Source organism: Mus caroli, unplaced genomic scaffold, assembly GCF_978045245.1.
Source record: "Mus caroli unplaced genomic scaffold, Mus_caroli_1 scaffold_9, whole genome shotgun sequence".
NCBI lineage: Eukaryota > Metazoa > Chordata > Mammalia > Rodentia > Muridae > Mus > Mus caroli.
The window spans coordinates 115,011,116-115,033,186 of NW_028227264.1; the positions used below are offsets into that span (position 1 = coordinate 115,011,116).

The 22,071-nt window shown below is 44.7% G+C and overlaps 1 protein-coding gene across 10 annotated transcripts; it reads right to left on the reverse strand.

The window, feature by feature from the left end:
• Positions 1 to 1,022: 1,022 nt before the first annotated feature.
• Positions 1,023 to 21,033, reverse strand: Tmem19 (transmembrane protein 19). 10 transcript variants are annotated; one of them, XM_021174762.3, is made up of 8 exons: positions 20,998 to 21,033; positions 20,353 to 20,503; positions 18,202 to 18,315; positions 9,445 to 9,582; positions 8,840 to 9,094; positions 5,494 to 5,703; positions 4,171 to 4,366; positions 1,023 to 1,643 (listed from the first exon to the last, which is right to left on the reverse strand). In XM_021174762.3, exons 2-7 carry the CDS (start codon positions 20,480 to 20,482, stop codon positions 4,203 to 4,205), a joined length of 1,011 nt encoding a protein of 336 aa, XP_021030421.2. In that variant the 5' UTR covers positions 20,483 to 20,503; positions 20,998 to 21,033; the 3' UTR covers positions 1,023 to 1,643; positions 4,171 to 4,202. The 10 variants fall into 10 exon arrangements, with proteins under 10 accessions (XP_021030421.2, XP_021030420.2, XP_029338567.1 ...); XM_021174761.3 differs by lacking the exon at positions 1,023 to 1,643 and having other exon boundaries at positions 2,310 to 4,366; XM_029482707.1 differs by lacking the exons at positions 1,023 to 1,643; positions 20,998 to 21,033 and adding an exon at positions 20,608 to 20,808 and having other exon boundaries at positions 2,310 to 4,366; positions 20,353 to 20,391.
• Positions 21,034 to 22,071: the final 1,038 nt, after the last annotated feature.

A 22,071-nucleotide genomic window follows, 5' to 3' on the forward strand; every position in this document is an offset into this window, starting at 1 on the left:
TTATCGTGAGCTGCCTCTCGTTGTGATTTTTAGTTACCTGGACTTTCTCCATTTTTTTTTCTTTAGGTAGAGGCATTGTTGGTCTTGCTGATATCCTCAAAGACTCCTGTTGGTTTCTTTTGTCTTAGGCTTCTTCTGTTCTTTTCCTACTTTGTAGAAAAGTTGTTGGTCTGATTTTGTAGCCTCTGGTTCTTATATCCACTTGGATGCATTTTGCATCTATTTGACAGCGTTGTGTTTCCTTAGGGCTACATTTGTTGACTTCCATAGATTTGGTTACATTCTTTCTATTTCCATTTGTCTGCAGGTACTGTCCCAGGTTTTCTTACCTCCTTACCCTATTAGTTATTTTTAAGATGTGTTGCTTAGTTTCTACATATTGATGTACTCCCAAGCTTGTGTTTTTGAGACGGCATCTCATTATGTAGACCAAGTGCTGAGACTAAAAGTGTGTTACCCCAGGTACAACCCCAGCTAGTTTCCCCATTTCTTTGTGGCTGATATTTAGCCCATTGTACTTGGTAAAGATACTTTGTACTATTTCAACTTTGTGTACCCTTCAACACTTATTTTGTGGCCTAACTTGGTTTCTCCCCAGGAAAGCACTAGAGAAAAGTGTATTCTGCTCTCGTGGGCTGGAGTGCTCAGTACGGCTGTTAGGTTGCATTTGCCCTGGGGGGGGTGCGTGTTCAACCCCCTTTCTGAGTTACATTTTATTAAACGTGGATGTGAGACCTGCCACTGTGTTGTCTGTTTCTACCTGCAGTTCTGTTGCTGTTTGCCTCCTATATTTAGGAGCTCTCCTGATCGCTGCATGTACATGATGTCCTTTTTCTGGGGAGTTCACAGAGATGCAGACAGACAGACACATAAATTCTCTTGCCTGATACAGCCGTTCCTTTATATGGATTGTCTTCTTTTGTCTTTTTTCTTTCAGCTTGTGTGAGTCCTTAGATAAACCAAGCCTCTTATAGAAAATATATGATTAAAATTTAAAAAAAAATATCTATTAAGTCAACACATGACTTTTGATTGTAGATTTTAATAATTTACATTTAGCTGGGCAGTGGTGGTGCACGCCTTTAATCTCAGCTCTTGGGAGGCAGAGCAGGCAGATTTATGAGTTCGAGGCCAGCCTGGGCTACAGAGTGAGTTCCAGGACAGCCAGGGCTACACAGAGAAACCCTGTCTCAAAAAAAATAAAATAAAATAAAAATTTACATTTAAGGCAAGAATTGGTAGGAAAAGACTGTCATTTAGTTGTTTCTTTAGTCTTAAAATTATTGTTTACATTTAGTACATGTGTGTGTGTGTGTGTTCATAAGTGTGAACGTCATAGAGGTCAGAATAAAACCTGCCAGAATCTGTTCTCTCCTCCTGCCATGTGGTTGTTTGAGGGGACAGTCCCATGGTGGGACAGGCAGGGCAGCAGAAGCTTGAAGGAGCTGGTCTCGCTGCATCTGCATCAGGATACGGGGAGATGAAAGCCGAGTGTGTCAGCGCTTGTGCAGCTAAAGTGCAGATGTATGGGCCAGTGATTCTACACGGGGGACCTGAAGATGCCTCTTCAGCCACAGAAGTGCCACTGAGATGATTTCCGTAAGATAAGAAACGAGGAAGAAAGCATCCAGGCACAGTGAGCACTGTAGCAAAGGAGAGAGAGTGTGAACCCATGAGAAAAGATTAGCCTCACTGGTGAGCGACACGTGACTGGCTTAGCTACATATCTATCTGGGTAATGGGCACATGAGATTCAAATTCTGGCTTCCAGAATGGCATGACAATATATTGAAAATGTTGACCTATAACAAGGTGTTTAAATGCAACATTCTAAGCACGTATCCTGCACATACTGTGTGCACACAACTCTAAAATAATATGTTATTTAAAGAAGAATCTTTTGGGGATTTTTTTGTTTTGTTTTGTTTGAGTCAGGGTCTCACCATGTAGTCCTGGCTGGCCTGACACTCACTATGGTAGACCAAGCTGGCCTAGAACTTGAGCGTTCTACATACCTCTGCCTCCAGGGTGCTGATACTAAAGGTTTGGACCACCATGCCTGGCCTCTTAGTTCTAAGACCAATGTTTTAAAAACAGTTAAAAGACTCTATCAGGGGGCCGAGAAATGGCTCAGTGATAAAGAGCATTTGCTAATGTGCTAGAGGTCTCAAGTTCAGTTTCCAGCAGCCACATCGGGCATCTCCTCATGTCTGTAACTCCAGCTCCAGGGACTCAGGCACCCTCATCTGCCGTCTCCACTCAAGTGCACAGAAACGTGCACACAGGTACATAAATAAAAACAAAACAAGTTTTAAAATAGAAGTGTCCACATTTATAACATTTTAGAGAGCAAATAGGGCAAACAGAAGAGAATGGCCCTTTTGCACTGGAAAAGGGAAAAGGGTAGGGGCCCTGCCTGGTCAGTCTGCCACTCCTGCTACAGTAAGTACCTGACTCATTGGTTTCAAACTCATGAATGTTGTTTCACACAATTGAGAAATGTTGAGATCATTACTGTACTCAGAAATTCAGGTAGCCAACTGGTATCTTTAAGCGCTTCTCCCAGAATATACTCCCAGGTCAACCAAACTGATTCAACAATTACTTTGAGTTTTTAAAATACTCAGGCCCGGCAGGAGTTAAGGTAACAGATACTCTATGAGCGGATGAGCTGATTAAGCTGCACATTGTGTTTGGTTTTTTTTAGGGCATGTTGTTATTTGTCTGGGATGTGGTTGCCAGGACAGTTCATTCTCATGGTGATGACACCCGCTCATGAAGTCAAACATAAGGAAGACAGATGAACAGGCCCTAGAATCTGCATGGTCAGAAGATGGCAGCTGTCCAGACTGCCAGCGTGGGACAGTTCCAGACACTTCATTTCTTACCACTTTTCAGGACAGTAGACTGGGATGTAACAGAGGTGGGGGTTGCCGTTTCTCTAGCCAGGATCCTACATGCACAGATGGCTACCAGAAACAGCAAAAGAAATCAGAAAGGCTGAGAACAAGACTTGCTGTTCCCATCAACTGCTTTCCCAATGGTTCCAGCTGCCCTGCTTCCCCGATGCTAACCCTTGAGGGCTCCACCAGAAGCTGAGCCGCCCATGCTCTATGCACACTGCTCCTTCCCTGTCTCACAGAATCCTAACAGCGGGCAGGCACCAGTCTTACTATACTCTTACTGGGCAGTCCTCCGGTGATATAACCGCCAACTTAGGCTCCAAAGGAGAGGAACCCAAAGGAGAGGAACGTAGGACCAAGAAGGCTCACAACGGGGAAATCACAGCACTTCTAGGCACTTAAAAGATTAAGGTCAAAGGTTGACGAAAGTAAATTTAAAAAAAAATTACATTATTTTTCCAGTGACTTATTAACTTCCACACGGCAGTAAGGGATCCAGATTCCAAAGATATATGTGTATTTCAAAGATATAAATGAGTAAGGCGATTTTCTTTCAGTGCAGGGCATTTAAACAAGGGTACTGTGCACCTGAGATAAGTGCTATCACTGAGCTACGCCTTCATCCTAATGGTGCAAATTTATATGATTTCTTTTGGTAAAAATATTTTCTTTCCATATATATTTCTAACGTGATGAAGAAGAAATGTACCCAAACAATGACGTCATTAACTGGGAGAAAGGATGAGGAGCATGGAGAAGCAATGACTGCATTTTTCACAGTTGTGACTAAGAAGATAATGAGCGACCACATTCAAGACAGTTACTTCTTTGGGCTTCCATGTGTATGGGTTAAGTCGTTTAAAGCAGGTCTAACTTTTGGGCCACTGTCATAGTGGTAAGTCTCTGTACAAATGGGAACCATTTTAAATTGTCAACACACTGCTTTGAGAAGTTGAACAATAATATTTTACAGAGAACATCTGATGTTTCAGTTCAGCCACAGAGGGAAAGAGCGGCTCCGTTGTTCATGAAGCTTCATCCACAGTGGATGAATGTGGACAACTTGGTATGCACTTCCCCCTCCACCAGGAAGGCGGCAGCTGCTAAGGGAGCTGAAAGCAGCCCGTGGTATGCCGCCACAATGGAACACGGGAGGAGCTGGTATTCCCAAGGTCCCTGAATTTATTTTTCACTGAAAACAAAAATAAAAACAAAAACAAAAACAAAAAACCAAAAACCTTCACATTGCAAGTCTGGCTGGCCTTACCAGTATCGACTGCTTGGGAAGGAAAAGAAAGCTCACTCTCTGGGCCAAAACCCCGACGCAGCTGTGGGGAGCAGGAGGGCCACCAAGACAGAGGAGAAGAGATTCACGGCGTTGTTATCCAGGATGGGTTTCCCCGCTATGTGCTTCGTCTCCTGCGTCGGGCTATTCACCACCAGGCCCGTGCGTTCATCCAGACCTGAAACAGAAGAGCAGCCCACAACGTAGAAGACACAAGTAACTGGTACGAAGAACACACTCTTCTCCAACGAGACAATCTCTGCAAGATTCTCAATGCCTTGTACAAAGACTTGGGGGATAACTGATACGGTGTTATGTTTATAATTTTTCATTTTAAAAGACAACCTCGCCATCCCCCACCCCCATCCCCCATCCCCGCATAGGTGAACTTTATAACACCTCAATGGCAGTCTCTCATGTCTCTGGAGTCCCTTTAGGAATGGAAGGCCTGGCTTCCCAGTGGTTCCCTCTCTGAGACAAACACGTGAGGTCTGACAGCTGGGATCACATCTGGTCTCAGAACTGGATGTCGGGGTCTGGCTCAGTGTTGTCGCAAAAGAGGCTGTTAAGACTCCTTGTGTGTGTTTGCTCAAGTGGAAGGCTCAATGTTCAGTATTGAGAGCCTGGGAGCTGCTCTCTCATGAACAGGGCTGATGACCTTCTAAAAAGAGGAAGCTGCTGGGCTCTTTGCCCACAGGAGGACATGTGCTGGTTTGGAAGCCAACAGTAAGACACCAATAGACCCTGCATAATCCCCGTGGGGAAGCAGGCCATTCATGTGGTCAGACTAGTATAACAATTATCAAATGCACTTGACAAACCAATGGACGGAGAGCCACTCAATGATCTGATCCAAGGTTCCTGCTTTCCTAGGATTAGGTGACAGCTCAAAAATCAAACCTGTTTCTTGCATTATGAATCCTGCTTCTTAAGACTTGGAAATCTCTCCAGATTGGTTTACCAACAAAGAGTAAAAAAAAAAAAAAAATCAAAATTACAGTGGTGACTTCTTTTTTTTTTTTTTTTTTTTTTTTGGTTTTTTGAGACAGGGTTTCTCTGTATAGCCCTGGCTGTCCTGGGACTCACTTTGTAGACCAGGCTGGCCTCAAACTCAGAAATCCACCTGCCTCTGCCTTCCAAGTGCTGGGATTAAAGGCGTGCGCCACCACCGCCTGGCCACAGTGGTGACTTCTTGTCACTTCCAGCCCTTGGGGTTGGTTTCATCAGTACATTTAAAAACGTTTTTTCAGATTTCTTTCCCATTTCTGGAAAGAAAACGGAAGTTACAATAAGACACTGTCTTACCAGAGAACTGCATTGTCGCCCCTAAGAACGAGTCCACGAGTGATCCGAATAACCCAGCCACACCACCAAATGCAATAATGGGCCACTGTGGAGCAGAGATGTCTAAATCGTTCACAAACACCAACTGTGTAAGGAAGTACGCCAGGCCCACGAAGGTACCGCCGAGGAGACTGGAGGCAAGTCCCACTGCTGTGACTCCTCCGTTGGTTCCTGAAGGAGAAAGGCGTGCCAAATCATCTGGTTAGTAGTTCAGCAGCAGAGGAGGGATACCGAGGAAAGCAATCAGAAGAAAACAAAACCCACACTGGTACATGCCTCGTTCAAATAAATTTAAAGAGCACTCTCTCTTCAAACAAACAAACAAACAAACCAAAAACCAATCAAACACACAAAATCCAACTGATACATAGGGACTGGAAACATAGGTTGTGTATAGCATGTATGAGGTCTGGAGTTCAAACTCCACCCCCACCTCCCACTCCATACACCATACACCCCCGACCCTCTGCTGCTAAGAAATAAGAATCAAAAACCTGATTCATGGAAGTTTTTTCCCACACGGACACTGGTGCTTGAATACACATATACATTGCTCAATATCCATATCATGGAGCCCAAACTTTTCTCCTCAAAGTCTCATCATTCTTCATGATGAAGGCACTAAAAAGCCCATTTTCTAGCTGTTAAAGACTATACATTAGGGCTGGAGAGATGGCTCAGCGGTTAAGAGCACTGACTGCTCTTCCAGAGGTCCTGAGTTCAATTCCCAGCAACCACGTGGTGGCTCACAACCATCTGTAATGGGATCTGATGCACTCTTCTGGTGTGCCTGAAGACAGCTACAGTGTATTCACATACATAAAATAATTAAATAAATCTTTTTTAAAAACCCAAAACTCTGTACATTATCCCAAGTAATCAATCACCCTACTCCAGCTGATACTCCCAGAACTCGCTCTTGTTCAGAGTCCCCACTGTCAACCCTTCCTCTTCTTTCAATCCTCTTCCTAGCCTCAGGTAACCACCATTCTGCCCTCAACATCTGTGAGACCAACTAGTTTAGCAGACAGTGTACAGTGAGATGCTGTAACTGTTAGGAAGAGGTCTCTAGGCAGGGAGGTAGGACTTGGTAGGAGTGATGGCTAATTTTAATTATCAATTTAACAATATTTAGAGTCACATGGGAAGTGCCTGGATAAAACAGTATCTAGATCAGGCTGGCCCATGGGCACATCTGTTGGGATTATCTTATCTCGGATAAAGTAACTGAAGCAGAGAGCCCTGAACAATGCCCTGGGCAGGGACCCTGGACTGTTGAAGAGTAGAGAAAGCCAACTGAACACCAAAGGCATGTGTTACTGTCTGGTTCTTTGTCCTAGACTATGCGTGAGACAGGACCAGCAGCTTTGCTGCCCTTCTTCCCTGTATTGATGGACTATAATAAGGGACTACCAGCCAAACAAACCCTTTCTCTTTTATGTTTCTTTTGTGAGGGATTTTTCATGGCAATAGGAAGTGAAACTAAGACACTAACATGTACAGGATTGTGATCCCTGGTATCACAGGTATCCCTGAAAAAGACAATTCTATTTCATGTAACCTGTTAACAGCCTTCTTTCCACATACTTTGGATATAATAATCACCACACTGGGCATGGTGGTGTACAACTTGAATACCAGTGCTCAGGAGGTAAAGGCAAGTGGATCTCTGACTTCAAAGCTGAGCCTGGTCTACCAGGTTACAAAGAGAAACCTTGTGTCCAGAGGGGAAAATGACTAATACAATATGTCTTAGTTAGGGTTTCAATTGCTGCAAAGCACCATAGCCAAAAAGAAAGTTGGGGAAGAAATATACAATATTGTTTAGCAACCAATCATAAGAAAAAAAGGACGGTTAGAACTCAGTAGAGACAAAATTCTTCTCTCTTTTTTTTTAAAGATTTATATTCTGTGTGAGTGTTTTGCCTACACGCACATCTGTGCACCGCCCTGTGCTTGATGGTCCAAGAGGCCAGGAAAGGGCATCAGATCCCCTGGAACTGGAGTGATAGACAGTTGTGAGTTGGCAGGTGGGTGCTGGGAATCGAACCTGAGTCCTCTGGGACAATAACCAGTGTGCTCAGTTATTTCTCCAGCACCCCTCCATTTACACTCATTTTTTGTTTATGAGTGTTTTGTTTGCGTGTCTGTTTGTGCACTGTGTGCACGCCTGGCGCTGTGAGGTTAGAAGTGGGGCTCTGGTACCCCTGGAATTGGAGGTACAGATGGTTGTGAGCCATCATGTTGGTGCTGGGAATTGAAGCAAGTCCTCTACAAGAACAAGCACCCTTAACTGCTGAGTTTGCTCTCAACCCCCTAAAACTGTTTTCTTTAGATATGTTTAACCCAATGTTGACTGAATCTGTAGATTTGGAGAGCAAACTGTGTTAAAAACAAAATTGGGCCGGGCGTGGTGGCACACGCCTTTAATCCCAGCACTTGGGAGGCAGAGGCAGGTGGATTTCTGAGTTCGAGGCCAGCCTGGTCTACAGAGTGAGTTCAGCTTATGAGTTGTAACTAGCAAACTCAAGTCAATACTCACCAGCTGGGGCTGGGAAGATGGCCCTATCAGGAAGGCGACAGCCATGCAAGCATAAGGACCTGGGTTCAATTCCCAGAACCCAGGTAAAAACCTGGGTGTGATAACACAAGCCTTTAACCCCAATTCTGGTTAAAGACAGACTTGTCCTTGTTATCCAGCCAGTAAACCTACTTAGTGGGCTCTAAGCCAACAAGAGACACTGTCTCAAAGAACAGAGTGGATGGCTTCCTAAGAAATGACACCCAGAGGCTGACCTTTGCAACACACACACACACACACACACACACACACACACACACTCACACACTCACTCACACACACACACACACACACACACACACACACACACTCACACACTCACTCACACACACACACACACACACTCACACACACTCACACACACACACACTCACACACACACACACACTCACTCACACACACACACACACACTCACACACACACACTCACACACACACTCACACACACACACACACACACTCACACACACACACTCACACACACATACTCACACACACACACACTCACACACACTCACACACACACACACTCACACACACACTCACACTCACACACACTCACACACACACACACACTCACACACACTCACACTCACACACACTCACACACACACTCACACACACACACACTCACACACACACACTCACACACACACACACTCACACACACACACACACTCACACACAGTCACACACACACACACTCACACACACACACTCACTCACCAACTGGAACTTTCTCCCAGGTTGTTATTAGCCGAGGTGAGCTTTTGCTCAGAACAGGAGCAACTTCAGAAGCCCAGGTGTCTCCAGCCGAGCTGGCCAGCGCAGCCAAGAGAGACAAACACATCCAGGAAGCAGTGTGTTGCTTGGAAAAATCTATGGGCATTTCCCCGGGGCCGTTCTCTATCATGTAGAGCAGGGCCAGCTCTGTGGGCACGGCGCCATTACAGAACACCTGGACCCAATTCCTCTGTCCTCCTGGACACGGGTAAGCAGATGGGAAATAGAAAGAAAAAAGATTCAGTTAGAGGGACATATATTTTTTTAAGTTTCACAAAAGAACAGTAGCTTTAAAAAAGTAGCAAGGCATCTTTGTCCACATTATACACTGTTATTAGTAAAACCAGAATAATGAACAATAGACTTGCACTAAAATTCTGAAATTATCTGTTACTGGGGTAAAAGGAATAATGAATTGAATTAGGTTCCAGAAGTAAATTTTAAATAAAATTCATCGGTTCTGGTCAGCCTGACACGTTCTGATCAGAGCTGGGTTAGGATCAAACAGTCCCTGGGTGTGCAGTGACGTCAGAGGTAAGCAATGCTACCTTCCTTATACTCTGAGTCCAGTCGCTTCTTTACGTTTCCTCTCCACTTCGTGAGTTTTGAAGATGAAAGGAAAAACGTCATCAAAGAGGTAAAAAAGCTGAAATTTGCGATGGTTAAGATGAATCCGACCACCAACCCTGGAAGTGACAAACATAAACACAGGCTTAGACTTGGTGCGGCGTTAAGGTCTGACGGACCCTGCTGACACCTGGCCACCGCTCCAACTCAGGTGCCCACCCCCTGCCCCAGCAGGAAACTGAAGGCCATTTGAACAGATAACTTTCAAATGTATTTCCATCTCCTTTCAAATACTGACGTAAGATCATGTAAGGCAAACTTTTTATATTCAATTTGAAAAAGAGAATGATTGAATTATTAGGTCATAAACATCCCACATGCAATCAGAACAGTAGGCTAATCTGAAGATTTTTTTTTTCATGTCAGTAGCTCTTTCTGGGGAGAAGAGATTATAGGGTTTTTTTTTTTAAAGATTTATTTATTTATTATATGTAAGTACACTGTAGCTGTCTTCAGACCCCCCAGAAGAGGGCATCAGATCTCATTACGGCTGGTTGTGAGCCACCATGTGGGTGCTGGGATTTGAACTCTGGACCTTCAGAAGAGCAGCCAGGTGCTCTTACCCACTGAGCCATCTCACCAGCCCGAGATTATAGTTTTATAGGTTTATATTTTCTTTTGCCTTTCCTCCCTTACATCTTGGGATTTTCTTTTAAAATGAAAATTCAAAAGCAGATAATCTCAGGGGTAGCATGCTTGTCTAGGGTGCAGAACCCAGGGTCTGATCCCAGCGTGGGCAGGCATCAAAGTCTGTCCAGGGAATCGCAGGAAAGTGCAAACAAATCCAGGATGGGGCTTTTAAAAACCTGATAATAAAACGTTTGGCTTATTGATTTTGAGAATATTTTGGTTCAAACGAACCCGGTAGTGGAAGGAACAAGAGAACTTCATTTGTATCAGGACAGTTAGCTAATCCTACAAAAATGAGAGTTGACTTTTTTTTTTTTGAGTAAATGAGTAAAATAGGCATCTACAAAATAGCAACAAAGACAAAAAACCAAAAGAGGTGTTAGCTATGAGGCTAACAGTCACCCAAAGTGAGCAAATGAAGCTAAATCAGGGTGTACTGGCTCTAGGCACATGCTAAGTTCAAAGGAGAACTACCTTCGATCTAAAGAGAGCCTGCACCAATAGACGGGTATCTCTTACAATGAATCATTCCTGAAGATGTTTTCCTTTCTTGACACTGTCACTCTTGATTACAGTCACTCCACTTTTTTTTATTATTACATCTTTTCCTCAATTACATTTCCAATGCTATCCCAAAAGTCCCCCATACCCTCCCCCCGTCACTCCACTTTTTAAAAGGGCATGATGATTAGGCATGTGCCCATCGTCCTGGCTATCCAGAAGACTGGGGAAGAGGGATGTCAGGAGCCTAGGAGTCTGACGCCAGTCTGTGTAACCCAGGACTTCATGTAAGCAAGCAGGCAGTCAAACCATGCAAGATGCCCCTCACCTTGAGGAATTTGCTGGATCAGGATGGTCTGTCTGGAGTTACATATTCCTACTGGCCCATACGCCATAAGGGGTGACCTGTTTCCTCAGAGCATCACAAAGTATCTGATGGCCGTCCTCTCCTCACTGGTGGCCAGGATATTAGTATTTTTGTTGTGCTGGGGAGGGAGGGTGTCATACTTGCTGAGCCCTGCCCAAGGGAGAGGACTCCTGACCTGTAGACTTATGCTCAACTTATGTTAATGTTTCCCAGGCATTGTGCTCATCGAAACAGCTTCTCATGCTAACCGACTTCTCCCATCCACTAACTGCGAGAATCGGGCATGCCTGAACAGATGACGCGTATTCCCATCCACCCAGTAGTTCTGCCTGTCGGCTAATTAATAAAGTGGTAATTAATCTCCATGACGACAGACAGCATCCAGCTTTTCTCAGCTCTAAGCAATTCAGAATGGAGGCTTGTCCCTCAGGAAGACAAGTCAGAGCTGAGTATAGCAACGAGTTGGTAAGGCCAAGCTTGGGGGATGATTCTACTGGCTCTGGCCTCTCCTGGCACCTCGTCCTGCCAGTGCCCTTTTTTTCTGCTCACAATATCTCCAGAGAGGCAGGGCTCTGATGGGATCACGTTTGACTTTATCTGTCTTCCATGAGGAGAAATGGAAGTTCTATGATAGCATTTGAACCCGTTGTGTTTACTGTCCCCAATATCACAATGTCCTGGGTCCCCAGAACAGTGCCTGCCGCACATGGTCCCTCACTGCTCAGTTACTGAAAGTGGAGGCAGAAACGGTTAATCATTAAGTCTAATTATCTAGGCCAAAGAAATTAAATTGAAACTCACCAAGTCAAAGGCCGAATAAACTCTCCATAGCTAGACAGAACACGACTACGCTAACGATGACTGGCCAGTAATTCCTTGGATAAGTCCCTCTCTCCCCACCCCCAAGGCTTCTTTTCAGTGTGTCCCTTATGCTCTGTCATCTCCACACACTAAAGTACTTCTGGGTTGCAAGGGCTCTAAATAGCTAAATATCTTCTGTAACGCTTCCCTCTTAATCTCAGGCATATACTAAAAGTATGATATGCCCAGCCTGAATGAAAATGTGGCAGGTACCAAAAGCATTTTACACAAGGAACTCCTTGTAACTCAGTGCTAGATATAACCATTATTCCTTTCCATTGACAGAAAAATGGTAACATGGAAAGTTTAAGTGATTGACAGTCACCTGGTAGAAAAGTATTTCCAACTATTACGATACACTTCACATGGGTGTTACATTTTAATCCTTAGAGAAAGAAAGTTCCAAACAGAAACATCTTGGGGGGGGGTGAGGGGGGGGGTAAAAAGATTAGGGAAAGAGCCAAGGTTTTTAAACCGATGAATACTTATTTCCTACGCACCTACATTGCGCTAGTCACTATCTATCCAAAGAGTCATGGATATCAACTGTTAGCTCTCAAGGGATGTATCATCTACTAAGGTTTTCCCAAGCAGACCAGGGAGCACATCAACAGGACCAGAATGTTCTACAGAAGTGGACAGACTTTTGTAGCCCTACTTTAGAAATATCAGATACTACTGAAAAGAAAGTAAGTTAATGGGCTGAAGACAGCTTTCAAGTGTAGAGTGCCTGCCCAGCATGCACAAAGTCTTGGGTTCAATCTCCAATAGAAAGCTGAGCATGGTCACGCATGCCTGTAATCCCAGCATTAGAGAGATGGAGACGGAGTTCAAGACGGAGGATCAGCAGTTCAAGGTCACCCACGGCTATACAGCAAGTTTCCCTGGGCTATATATAAAATCCAATCTCAAAAGGAAAAAAAGGAAGAAGATAGAAACAGAAAGAAATTAAGAATGGGTTCCCTTCAACTTTGGTCGTAGTTAGGGTTTCTATTGCTGCGAAGGAGATCATGACCATAGCAGCTCTTATAAAGGAGAAGATTAAACTCGGGGCGTGGCAAGTGTGGCTGCACACAGACAGACATGGTGCTGTGGATATTTATGTAAGAAGAAAAATCTATTGTCAATAAAATAAAAATATATATAAATGACTATGATTCTTCTTTAGTAGATAATGTAGTCTTTATAAATCTGTTCTATATCAATACCTACATAATATAGATACAAGACATTAATGGCAATCTATTTCTGAACAGTATATGGAGCTAGCAGTTTGAATATGAGTTCAGCATCTTTAAGGCCTGAATAAAGAAGGAAGGCCCTCTGGCAACAGTACAAAGTGGGCAGAGTGAACAATGCCATACTCATGACTGACAGTTTGCAGCCGAGATCCAGTTCAAAGGTAGGTCTGTCCAGGCTGGGGTGTGACTCAAGTACAGTTCTAGTGCTTTAGGGAGATGAGAAACCAAGTTCTCTTCAAGACCAAGTGTGTGAGACTCATCAAGGCCCAGTGCCTCGGGGGAAATGGGTGGCTGGTTGTCTGTCTAAACCAACTTTTGTAAGTCCTTAAGATTAGTGATTTATTTCATCCAGGCAGTGTCCTGCAATGCCTTTAATCCCAGCCCTTGGGAGGCGGAGGCTCATCTCTATGGGTTCAAGGCTAGCTTGGTCTACAGAGTGAGTTTTACATCAGCCAGGACTATATAAAGTAACCCTATCTTATAGGCCCACCCCCACCCCCTCCAAAATAAAACCAACCAACCAAACAAACAAACAAACAAAAAACAATTCAATTTGTCTCCTCCAGATCCACCTCCCTTAATTCTGAGGTTTCCAGACCATGGGGAAGCTCCTTTAGAGGACTGCGTGCCAGTATTAGAACCTCAAGGGAAACAAGACCAGACACATCCTCTGGAACCTTCATGAGCAGAGGAGCGGCCAAAATCAATTCTACCAGACAGGTCCAAGTCCAAAATCCAAAGGAAGTGAAGTTAACTGTGTCCTTCAGGATCAGCGCACTTAACCCTTTTGCTTTGGAGAGAATTCCATATGGGATTTGTTGATTCAATTGTCTTCATGTTGAGGAGTGAAGGGAGAGAAAGTGAGCTAGAACACCCATCAGATATATAAATGAAAGACTGGCTAGAGCCTCCGTAATGATCATTCTGAATTATCACCACCACGGGACAGACAGACATCCGGTCAGTCTGGCTCTTGGGGTTGGATCTGTTATCCGTGGGTTTCACTGTTTATCCCAGTTAAAGGATACATCTCTGCTACAGAAAAGGTATTGACATAGTGATCTTAGCCTAGCAACCCTAACCATGGGAAACATTGGTACATTCTCCAAGCTGGTTTTTTATAGTAGAGTAGAAATGTTACTATTCTCTAACTTTAATACCTCAAGTCTTTAGGATAAAAGAGCAAAGGAAACCCACCAGTCCCTGAAGAGGAAAACTAAACGATTCACTCAAGCTCAGGAATTGAAACCTACCAATCTTTATCCTGAAAATCTCCACCCTGGAAAGCCCTCTCCCTGCCCTTAGGAAATCCTATATAAATCCTGCCTTCAGCTCAGGTCCCTCACCCAAGCAGAGGCAGCCACTGCCTCCCAACAAATCTCTGTGTGAGGTGTGACTCTGGGGCATTCCTTGGTACTGAACTGCCAGGGTACCTCTCAGAGCCTAGCTGTAACACTTTCGCTGGAGTGGGGCTTTCGCTGGGGAAAACCTTCCAGTGTAGAAGCAGAGATGTAACACTTTCTCAGGGAAAACCTTCCCCTCCTGCAGCTGGAGCAGAGATGTAACACTTTCTCTGGCAGAACCATCTCTCCCTGTCACAGAACTGTTACACTTTCTCTGGGGAAACCTTCCCCTGCTGCAGCTGGAGCAGAGATGTAACACTTTTGTCCCGGAGTCTTACAGACTTATGGCATTTGCCTATGATCTGGGTAATGCTGACACTGTTGTGTCTCAGGCCAAGCAGGTTTAAACTGGACCAGTTTCCTATTGTACCTGAAGGGTTTACTGTGCTGCAAGTCAAGCTTGATGATCTGTGTGAAGTTTCCCATCTCCTTTGGAAGGTGTTCAGGTTGATGGTGAGCGACAGTCACAGTAACGAGGTTACCTCATTCATCCCTTTCAGAATGGTCTCGTCAATGCTAACTGTGCTAAATTTTGGTAGATTTTTTTTTTTAATGTTCTTTTCTGTGGTCGTTAGATGATAAAAATGAAGGGACAGGGTGGTGAAGGGACCCAGCCTGTATACCCCGAAAACATTTCTCAGTTTATGCCATAAGGAAGCACCCGCCAGCAGCGACAGTCAGCATCATGAAGCTGGCCAGATAGCCCAGCTCTGCTACTACAGTTAGTTACCATACAAACAAAGGTCTGTTGGTTGAGTCAACTCTGACTGCTGGTGGCAGTTTATGTATAGATCTCTCAGATATTGCCAATCAGAGTTCTCTTGGCATTCACTGAGCTCACATGGTTTTTTGTTTTGTTTTGTTTTTTCCTAGTCCCAGGTGCCGATTTGGCCATTTGATTCCCTGGGTGGGCAGCGCTGGAGTCTTTCTTTCCATCTTTGTCATCTTTCCCTGTGGTTATGGGGTTCTTTTTCCTTACTTCTTTCCCCGAACCTCCGCTTTTGCTTCTATTTCTCTTTCCCTGGTGGGTGGTACTTTGGGCTCTTCCTAAAAATGTGCTGGCATGAAGAAGAAATCGGCTTGGAGTCCATTCCACCTGTCCCATGTTAGATGTTTCTGATAACTCATCTCCAGTGGTGCCAGTCAGTCAGTGATTCAATACAATTCTCAAAATTCCCTCAAGGCAAGCAGGAGAGAGCAATCTCTGCTGGCCGTGCCCTGGGGGCTGCCTCTTCCTCTCGGAGTGGCACCGAGAGGTGAGCAGCCCTTGATGCCCAGCAGTGGGGTATGTCAGACCAGACAGGGGACTCTCAGAGGGCACCCTGAGGAAGACTCGTTAGACCCAGCAAGGCTTCTGCTGGAAGCAGGTTAAAAACATTTTTAAAGGCCTTGAGAGCTGACGAGGTGGTTCAGTGGGCACAGGCACTTGAAGCCCTGAGTTGGACCCCTGTAGAGCTGGTGGGAAGAGAACTGACTCTCCAAGGCTGTCCTCTGAATTCCACATGGGTGTGCTCACCATGCCCTCCACCAATGAATCAATGAGTGAATGAATGAATGACTGGGGAAGATAATTGACCCTTGTGGCTATAAGTCAAGAATAATATATACCAAAGCAAAACATAACTGCTATTATCGTCAAACTCTGTTTGCTCAAATTATTCATTAAAAGTAGTCCAAAATGCTAAAGGCCCACCACGTAGTAAGGGTGACATTACCTTTGTTAAACAAATAGGGCATAGCCATCCCTAATACTGCTTGCATATTTATAAAAACATTTATAAAAATGTCAACACACCCAGTTACCTTTCTTTCTCAACTACTAGAGAAGGAAAGCAGCCAACAGACTGAAAATAATATTTCTCAACTATGAGAAGAAGTATGATGTTAAAGGAACACTACCCAGTAATAATTGAAAACATCCAATAAACACTGGCTTTGTCTAGTAAGCGAAGACCTTTCAGGTTATCATTGTATTTAATTGTCACTGGGTTTCACAGGGATAGCTAAACTTGTAGAACCATTTTTTTTCTCTCTCCTTTGAGATGGGTCTCACTATGTAGCTCTGGCTGGCCTGGATTGCTAAGTAGAGCAGGTTGGCTTAAAACTCATAGGAGATCCATCAGCCTCAGTCTCGAAAGTACTGGGGTTAAAACCAAAAGAATCTGGGGCTGGAGACATAGCTCAGTTGGCCGAGTGTTCGCCTAGAATGGGCAGAGTCCTGGGTTTTAGCGCCAGTGTCCCATAAACGGGTTGTGATGGCATATGCTTTGTATCCCAGCACGCACGTGAGGTGGGGGCAGCAAGAACTTAAAAGTTTAAGATTATCTTCAGCCATGTCCAGTTTATTGAGACCTGCTTGAGCTACGTGAGGCACAGTCTCAAATAAAAAAAATTCCTGGGGGCCGGAGAGATGGTTGATGAGTAAAGAGCTGCTCTTCCAGGGGATCAGAGTTCAGTCCCTGGCACCCACATCCGGCAACTCTCAGCCAGCTACAACTCTGGATCCAGGAGATATAGTGCGCCTACATCCCTGGGCTCAGCAGGGCCCTGCACATACTGGCAGAGGGACACAGACATACACTTCCCTCTATTTCTAATTATAAAAAAAAAAATAAAAATAGATATTAAAGTAGTCTGAAAGGATCTTCTGTGGTGGCCAAATCTGTAGCCTGTAATCCCAGTACCAGGGAAGCTAAGGCTGTGCCCAGAAATTCATGGTCAGCCCGGGGTGGGGCGGGGCGGGGCAGGGAAGAGGGGGAGGGACAATCAAAGGCTTTTATTTTTACAAAACTATAGGACCAAGTCAGCACATGCTCAGGTTCTTCCCATGGCTCCAGGAAGGCGCTTTTGCCAGTGGCTTTGCCTGACGTTTATGTTTCATTTGTTTTCTGATAAATCCTCCAGGTTACACACTGAAAACCCTCCCCAGAAACAGGGAGAAGGCACCATTATTATTCAAATGGACCTTGCCTGCTTTCCCGGTTCCCCATTTTACCAATCACGCTCTCTTACCTATGTGTAGGTCTACTCTAGTTTATGAAAATCTACCATCACTAACTTCCCAATAAACAGAATAATGGCATAAAGCCTGTGCCCCATTCAGTCCTAAAAAGTAACCCAGAACTGGTTGGAATTGAGCGGTTTGAGATCGCTGGTAGCAATCAATTTCCAAGAATTCTTTTTCTTACTCTTCCATTTTACACCTTTAAAAGGGTATTCCAGTAATTCTGCCAGCAGGAGGCCAGCCCAAGTACCGAAGAGCCAAGGTCAAGGTCCACAGAAGGCAATCCGGTTAACCTAATCACCTCAATTACAAAGTCGAATGTGTTGGTTACTTGAAAGGCCTTTGCTCCTTCAGTTCCACAGAAGGAGATGCTGAATCACTCAATCGCATAATGTCGAAATTCAGTCACTGATAGCCCTGGTGGCATGCATCTTTCCTCCCAGTACTAGGGAGGCAAAGACAGGCAGATCTCTATGAGTTGAATACAGGCCAGCCTTGTGTACATAGTGAGTTCCAAGCCAGCCAGGACTATATAGCGAGATGTTGTCTTAAAGTTGTTTTTTTTTAAAAAATAAATAAACAAATTCAGTTATACTCAGAATCCAGAAAACATAAGATTAAATTAAAAAAAAAACTTTTAATTATTTTAAACACTCAAAATGAAAACATACCTCCTAAAGCCCCACTGTGATCTAGACTTTTCTTTTTAAAGCCATTACAGACGATCACAACAGGAACAACGACGGAGAACAGCCAGCGCCACGGAGAAACAGGCCGAAAGTTACCTAGGAAGTTATAAGGATAGAGAAACAGGCTGTAAGTGGCCGCTGGAGAGATACAGACATGGAGAACAGTGTGAAGGCTTGGTCATCTAAAAAGGTTTTGGATCTATGTATGTATATGTATGTAAGTATATATGTATGTATCTATCTATCTATCTATCTATCTATCTATCTATCTATCGAGAGACAGGGTTTCTCTGTGTAGCCCTGGCTGTCTTGGAACTTGCTCTGTAAACCAGGCTGACCTGGAACTCAAAGATCTGCCTTCCAAGTGCTAGGGTTAAAAGCGTGTGCCACCACCACAACTTGGTTTATTAAATATTCTTAAAATTCTTTTCATACACTACGAAGAGCTAAGAGGGCCAACTGAGCCACAGAAGATTGAAAAAAAAAAAAAAACCTTATTTGGGGAAGTGAAGCTATAGCTCACTCATTTACATTGGGTGTCTGATCCTAGTGGAAGAGACGAGCTTGGAAACCCTAGTTTGATCCACTTAGTTATATCAGAATGCTCTCGTGGGCATAGGCAACTTCTAAGACAGCTTCAAAACTTAAAAATCTGTGTGTGTGCCAGGTGTTGTGGTGCATTCACACCAGCATCCGGGAGGCAGAGTTAGCAGATCTCTTTAAGTTCTAGGCCAGCCTTGTCTATGTCTGGCCTACAGTCTGTCTCAGAAAAACAAAAACAAAAAAACCAGTGTGTGTGCATGTTTATGTGTGATGTGTGTGCCCGAGTGTATATGTATTTGTGTGTGTGTGTGTATAGATAATGTGTATGTAGAAGTCAGAATAACTTTGAGTTGGCCCAGGAGTTCCTGGGGGTTCTCCTATGCCTCCTCCTGCCCAGGAGCACTGGAATTATAAATGTGTTCTACTGGGCCCAGCCTCAAGTGGGTTCAGGGGATTCAAACTCAGGTCCCAAGCTTGCACAGCAAGGACACCCAACCCAGAGTCACTGCCTCAAGTCCCTGTTTTGAAATGTTAAAGATCTCACTGGAAGGTTGGCCCACATAATTCCAGAACATAGGAGCCTGAGACCAGAGGATTTGAATTTGAGATCACCCAGGGCTACACGCTGAGGCCTTGTCTTAAAACAAAACAACCCAAACAGGCAACAAACAAGAGTTGGATATGGAGCGGCCTCTGAACACATGCACGGGTGCACAGTATATGCAAATTATATGCAAAACCCTGGATTTAACCCCCCACTATAAGAGCCAAATCCAAAATAATCCTTTAGAACCATCACAGGACCAAGGTATATAATCCAAATATATTAATGCCAAAATGAAATCCATCGGCTTGTACAATTAATATATACTAAGGGAGAAAAGTCCGTAAAGTCTTGTCTTATGTTGAAGTGTCCTGTAAAGTCATATACGATGGTTTGAGGTTGTAATCCCAATACTTTGGAGGCTGAGACAAAGATCATGAAGAGTAGGAGGAGGAGCAGTAGTAGGAGCTAAGACAGCAAGATTTGGCTTCATGAGAGCAAAGATTTACCAAGAAGCCAATGAAAAGAGAAAGCACCTCCTTTCTGCGAAGTGGCTGCAGGGTACGGTGAGGATCAAACCGGACGAGCTCGGTGACAGCGCTCGTCTGCACCAGACCTGCCTATGTGTTTGAAGTGTTTGAAGTGACAAATTCTTCAACTTGCAAATGTAAAGACTGTACCTCCTTTGTTATTCTCACGGGATTATGAAACCGCTACACCATGACAAATCTTAAGATGATAAGCATCCCCCAAATTGTTTCACAAAACTACCTTTTATGTCTCACCCCCCCAACTAAGGTAAACAGAAGTAATTATTTGAGACATGCGTTTTGTGATAGATATCATTAAATATCAGCACAAGAAACATCATGGAAGGCTGTAAAGTTCTCTAGACACTGTTGATCTTGTCACCACAGCAAACCAGATTCAGGTTATGGCAATGAACATAATTGTGCTTAACCATTTACGTATTTTTTTGGATTTTGAGTCGTAGTTTAAAATTCCACCCATTAACTTCTAGCAAAACTTAAGACACTTTCACTTACCATAATAGGTGCTAGCAGTCATTGACATAATCCAGAACGCTAGGGAAATGCAAATGATCAGGCTCAGTATTACTATATTGGTAATCATCTTTATATACCTTTTGCACGTACTGTCGTCACTATCTGTCATGGAAAATAGAGCTACGAGCACCTGAGGGGGGGGATAGATAGCATTTCAGTTGAACCAAGTCATTCAAGTTTCTTGCAACAATACCCCTTTAGAGGCATAGAGAAATACCAACATCTTCCACCAACCGAACGACAAAACAGAATCGTAAATCCAAAACGTCTAGTCACTGCCGCAGGCGCAGCGCTCCGGCTCGACCCGGGGAGGTTAACGTCGCCCTTGGAAAAAGAAGGTGCATGGAGGATGCACAGAGGATCCGCCAGGCCAGCAGGGCTGCCGGCTGCTCCCACCTAGGGGGACCCGGAAGGAGCACAAACGACTGGTGGCCAATGAGCGGCCAGCACCGCGGAGCCCCGCCCCTCCCCGCCCTCGGACGCCTCGAGCTCCGCCCCCGCACGGCGCGCCCCGCCCCCTCGGCCCCTGCACCGCGTCTGCCCCAGCTCCAGCTCTGCCGTGCGCTGCCCGGGCAAGCGAACCACGGCTGGGAACAGCGCGGGCGAGCGCCTTTACGTCCTCACCCCGCTGCCCCGGGAGTCGCTGCAGTCTCTCCGCGACTCCCTCCGTGTACGCATGCGCAGCAGCCCTGCTCCGCTCACGTGACTCGTCGAGGCGGAAACCCGGCTTGAATTTGGTTAGCATCTCTTTGCGGGTCGGAGTGGTGTTTCTAAAGCACCTCCAAAATAGACAACTTAGGTCTTGGGATTTGTGGACAGCCTAGACTTGAAAAAAAAAAATGTCACCAGTAAGGGTGGTGTGGGTCACTAAAACCTGCCATTTATGGAATAATGAAAGTGTGAGTGAATTTAGAGCCAGTAATGGGTTGTAACTTATGAAGCATTCATACCAGGCGATAGGGTGTCTTGTGGACGACGTAGGAGTTTATCGTTAGAAGCGAAATTACTTAGAAAGTAGCTTAAAACAATGGCTTGGCCCTTAACCTGGGCCAGACTCAACTGGTACTGCGGTATGTAAACATAAATATAGTTCCCACCACTGAGCTTTTGTATAATTATTGTTCTAACACACATTGTGGAAGTGTCTGTCCCCATCCGCTCTATCTGTAAAAGTAACTTATTCGTCTGATGTAATTGTCCTCTTGTAGGGCTTACTGTTGAATAAGCTCACCCTTTCTAGTTCTTTCTAGAACTCTGGCTGTCTGGTTCAACTCAGCTGTTCTGGCTCAAACTCCTCACCAAGCTGCCTGATTCAATCTGGCTTCTCTCAAGTTCCCATTGAATTGTTCTGCCTAGCCTCAAACAACTCTGGCAATTTGTTCTACTCACCTGGCTCCGGCTTCAGTTGCCTCTGCTGACCTGCAATGAACTTCATAGACTTGAAACAAAGAAACAAAAACCACAGCCCGAACTCAACTGCAACTGCACCGCATTCCTGGCACTGCCTCCCAACTCTGCCTAGCTGTCTCTCCCTGCACTGCTGCTCTCAAAATAGCTTCTCTCTCCTGTGCTGTCCTTGTAAGGTATATTCTATCTCTGACTCATTCTGTCAAATCTTTCGATCTTTGTTACTTTGTCTGGCCCTCAATTAGACGTCACTTTCACACCTGGCTCCTTCCTTCTACAAACGAATTTGAC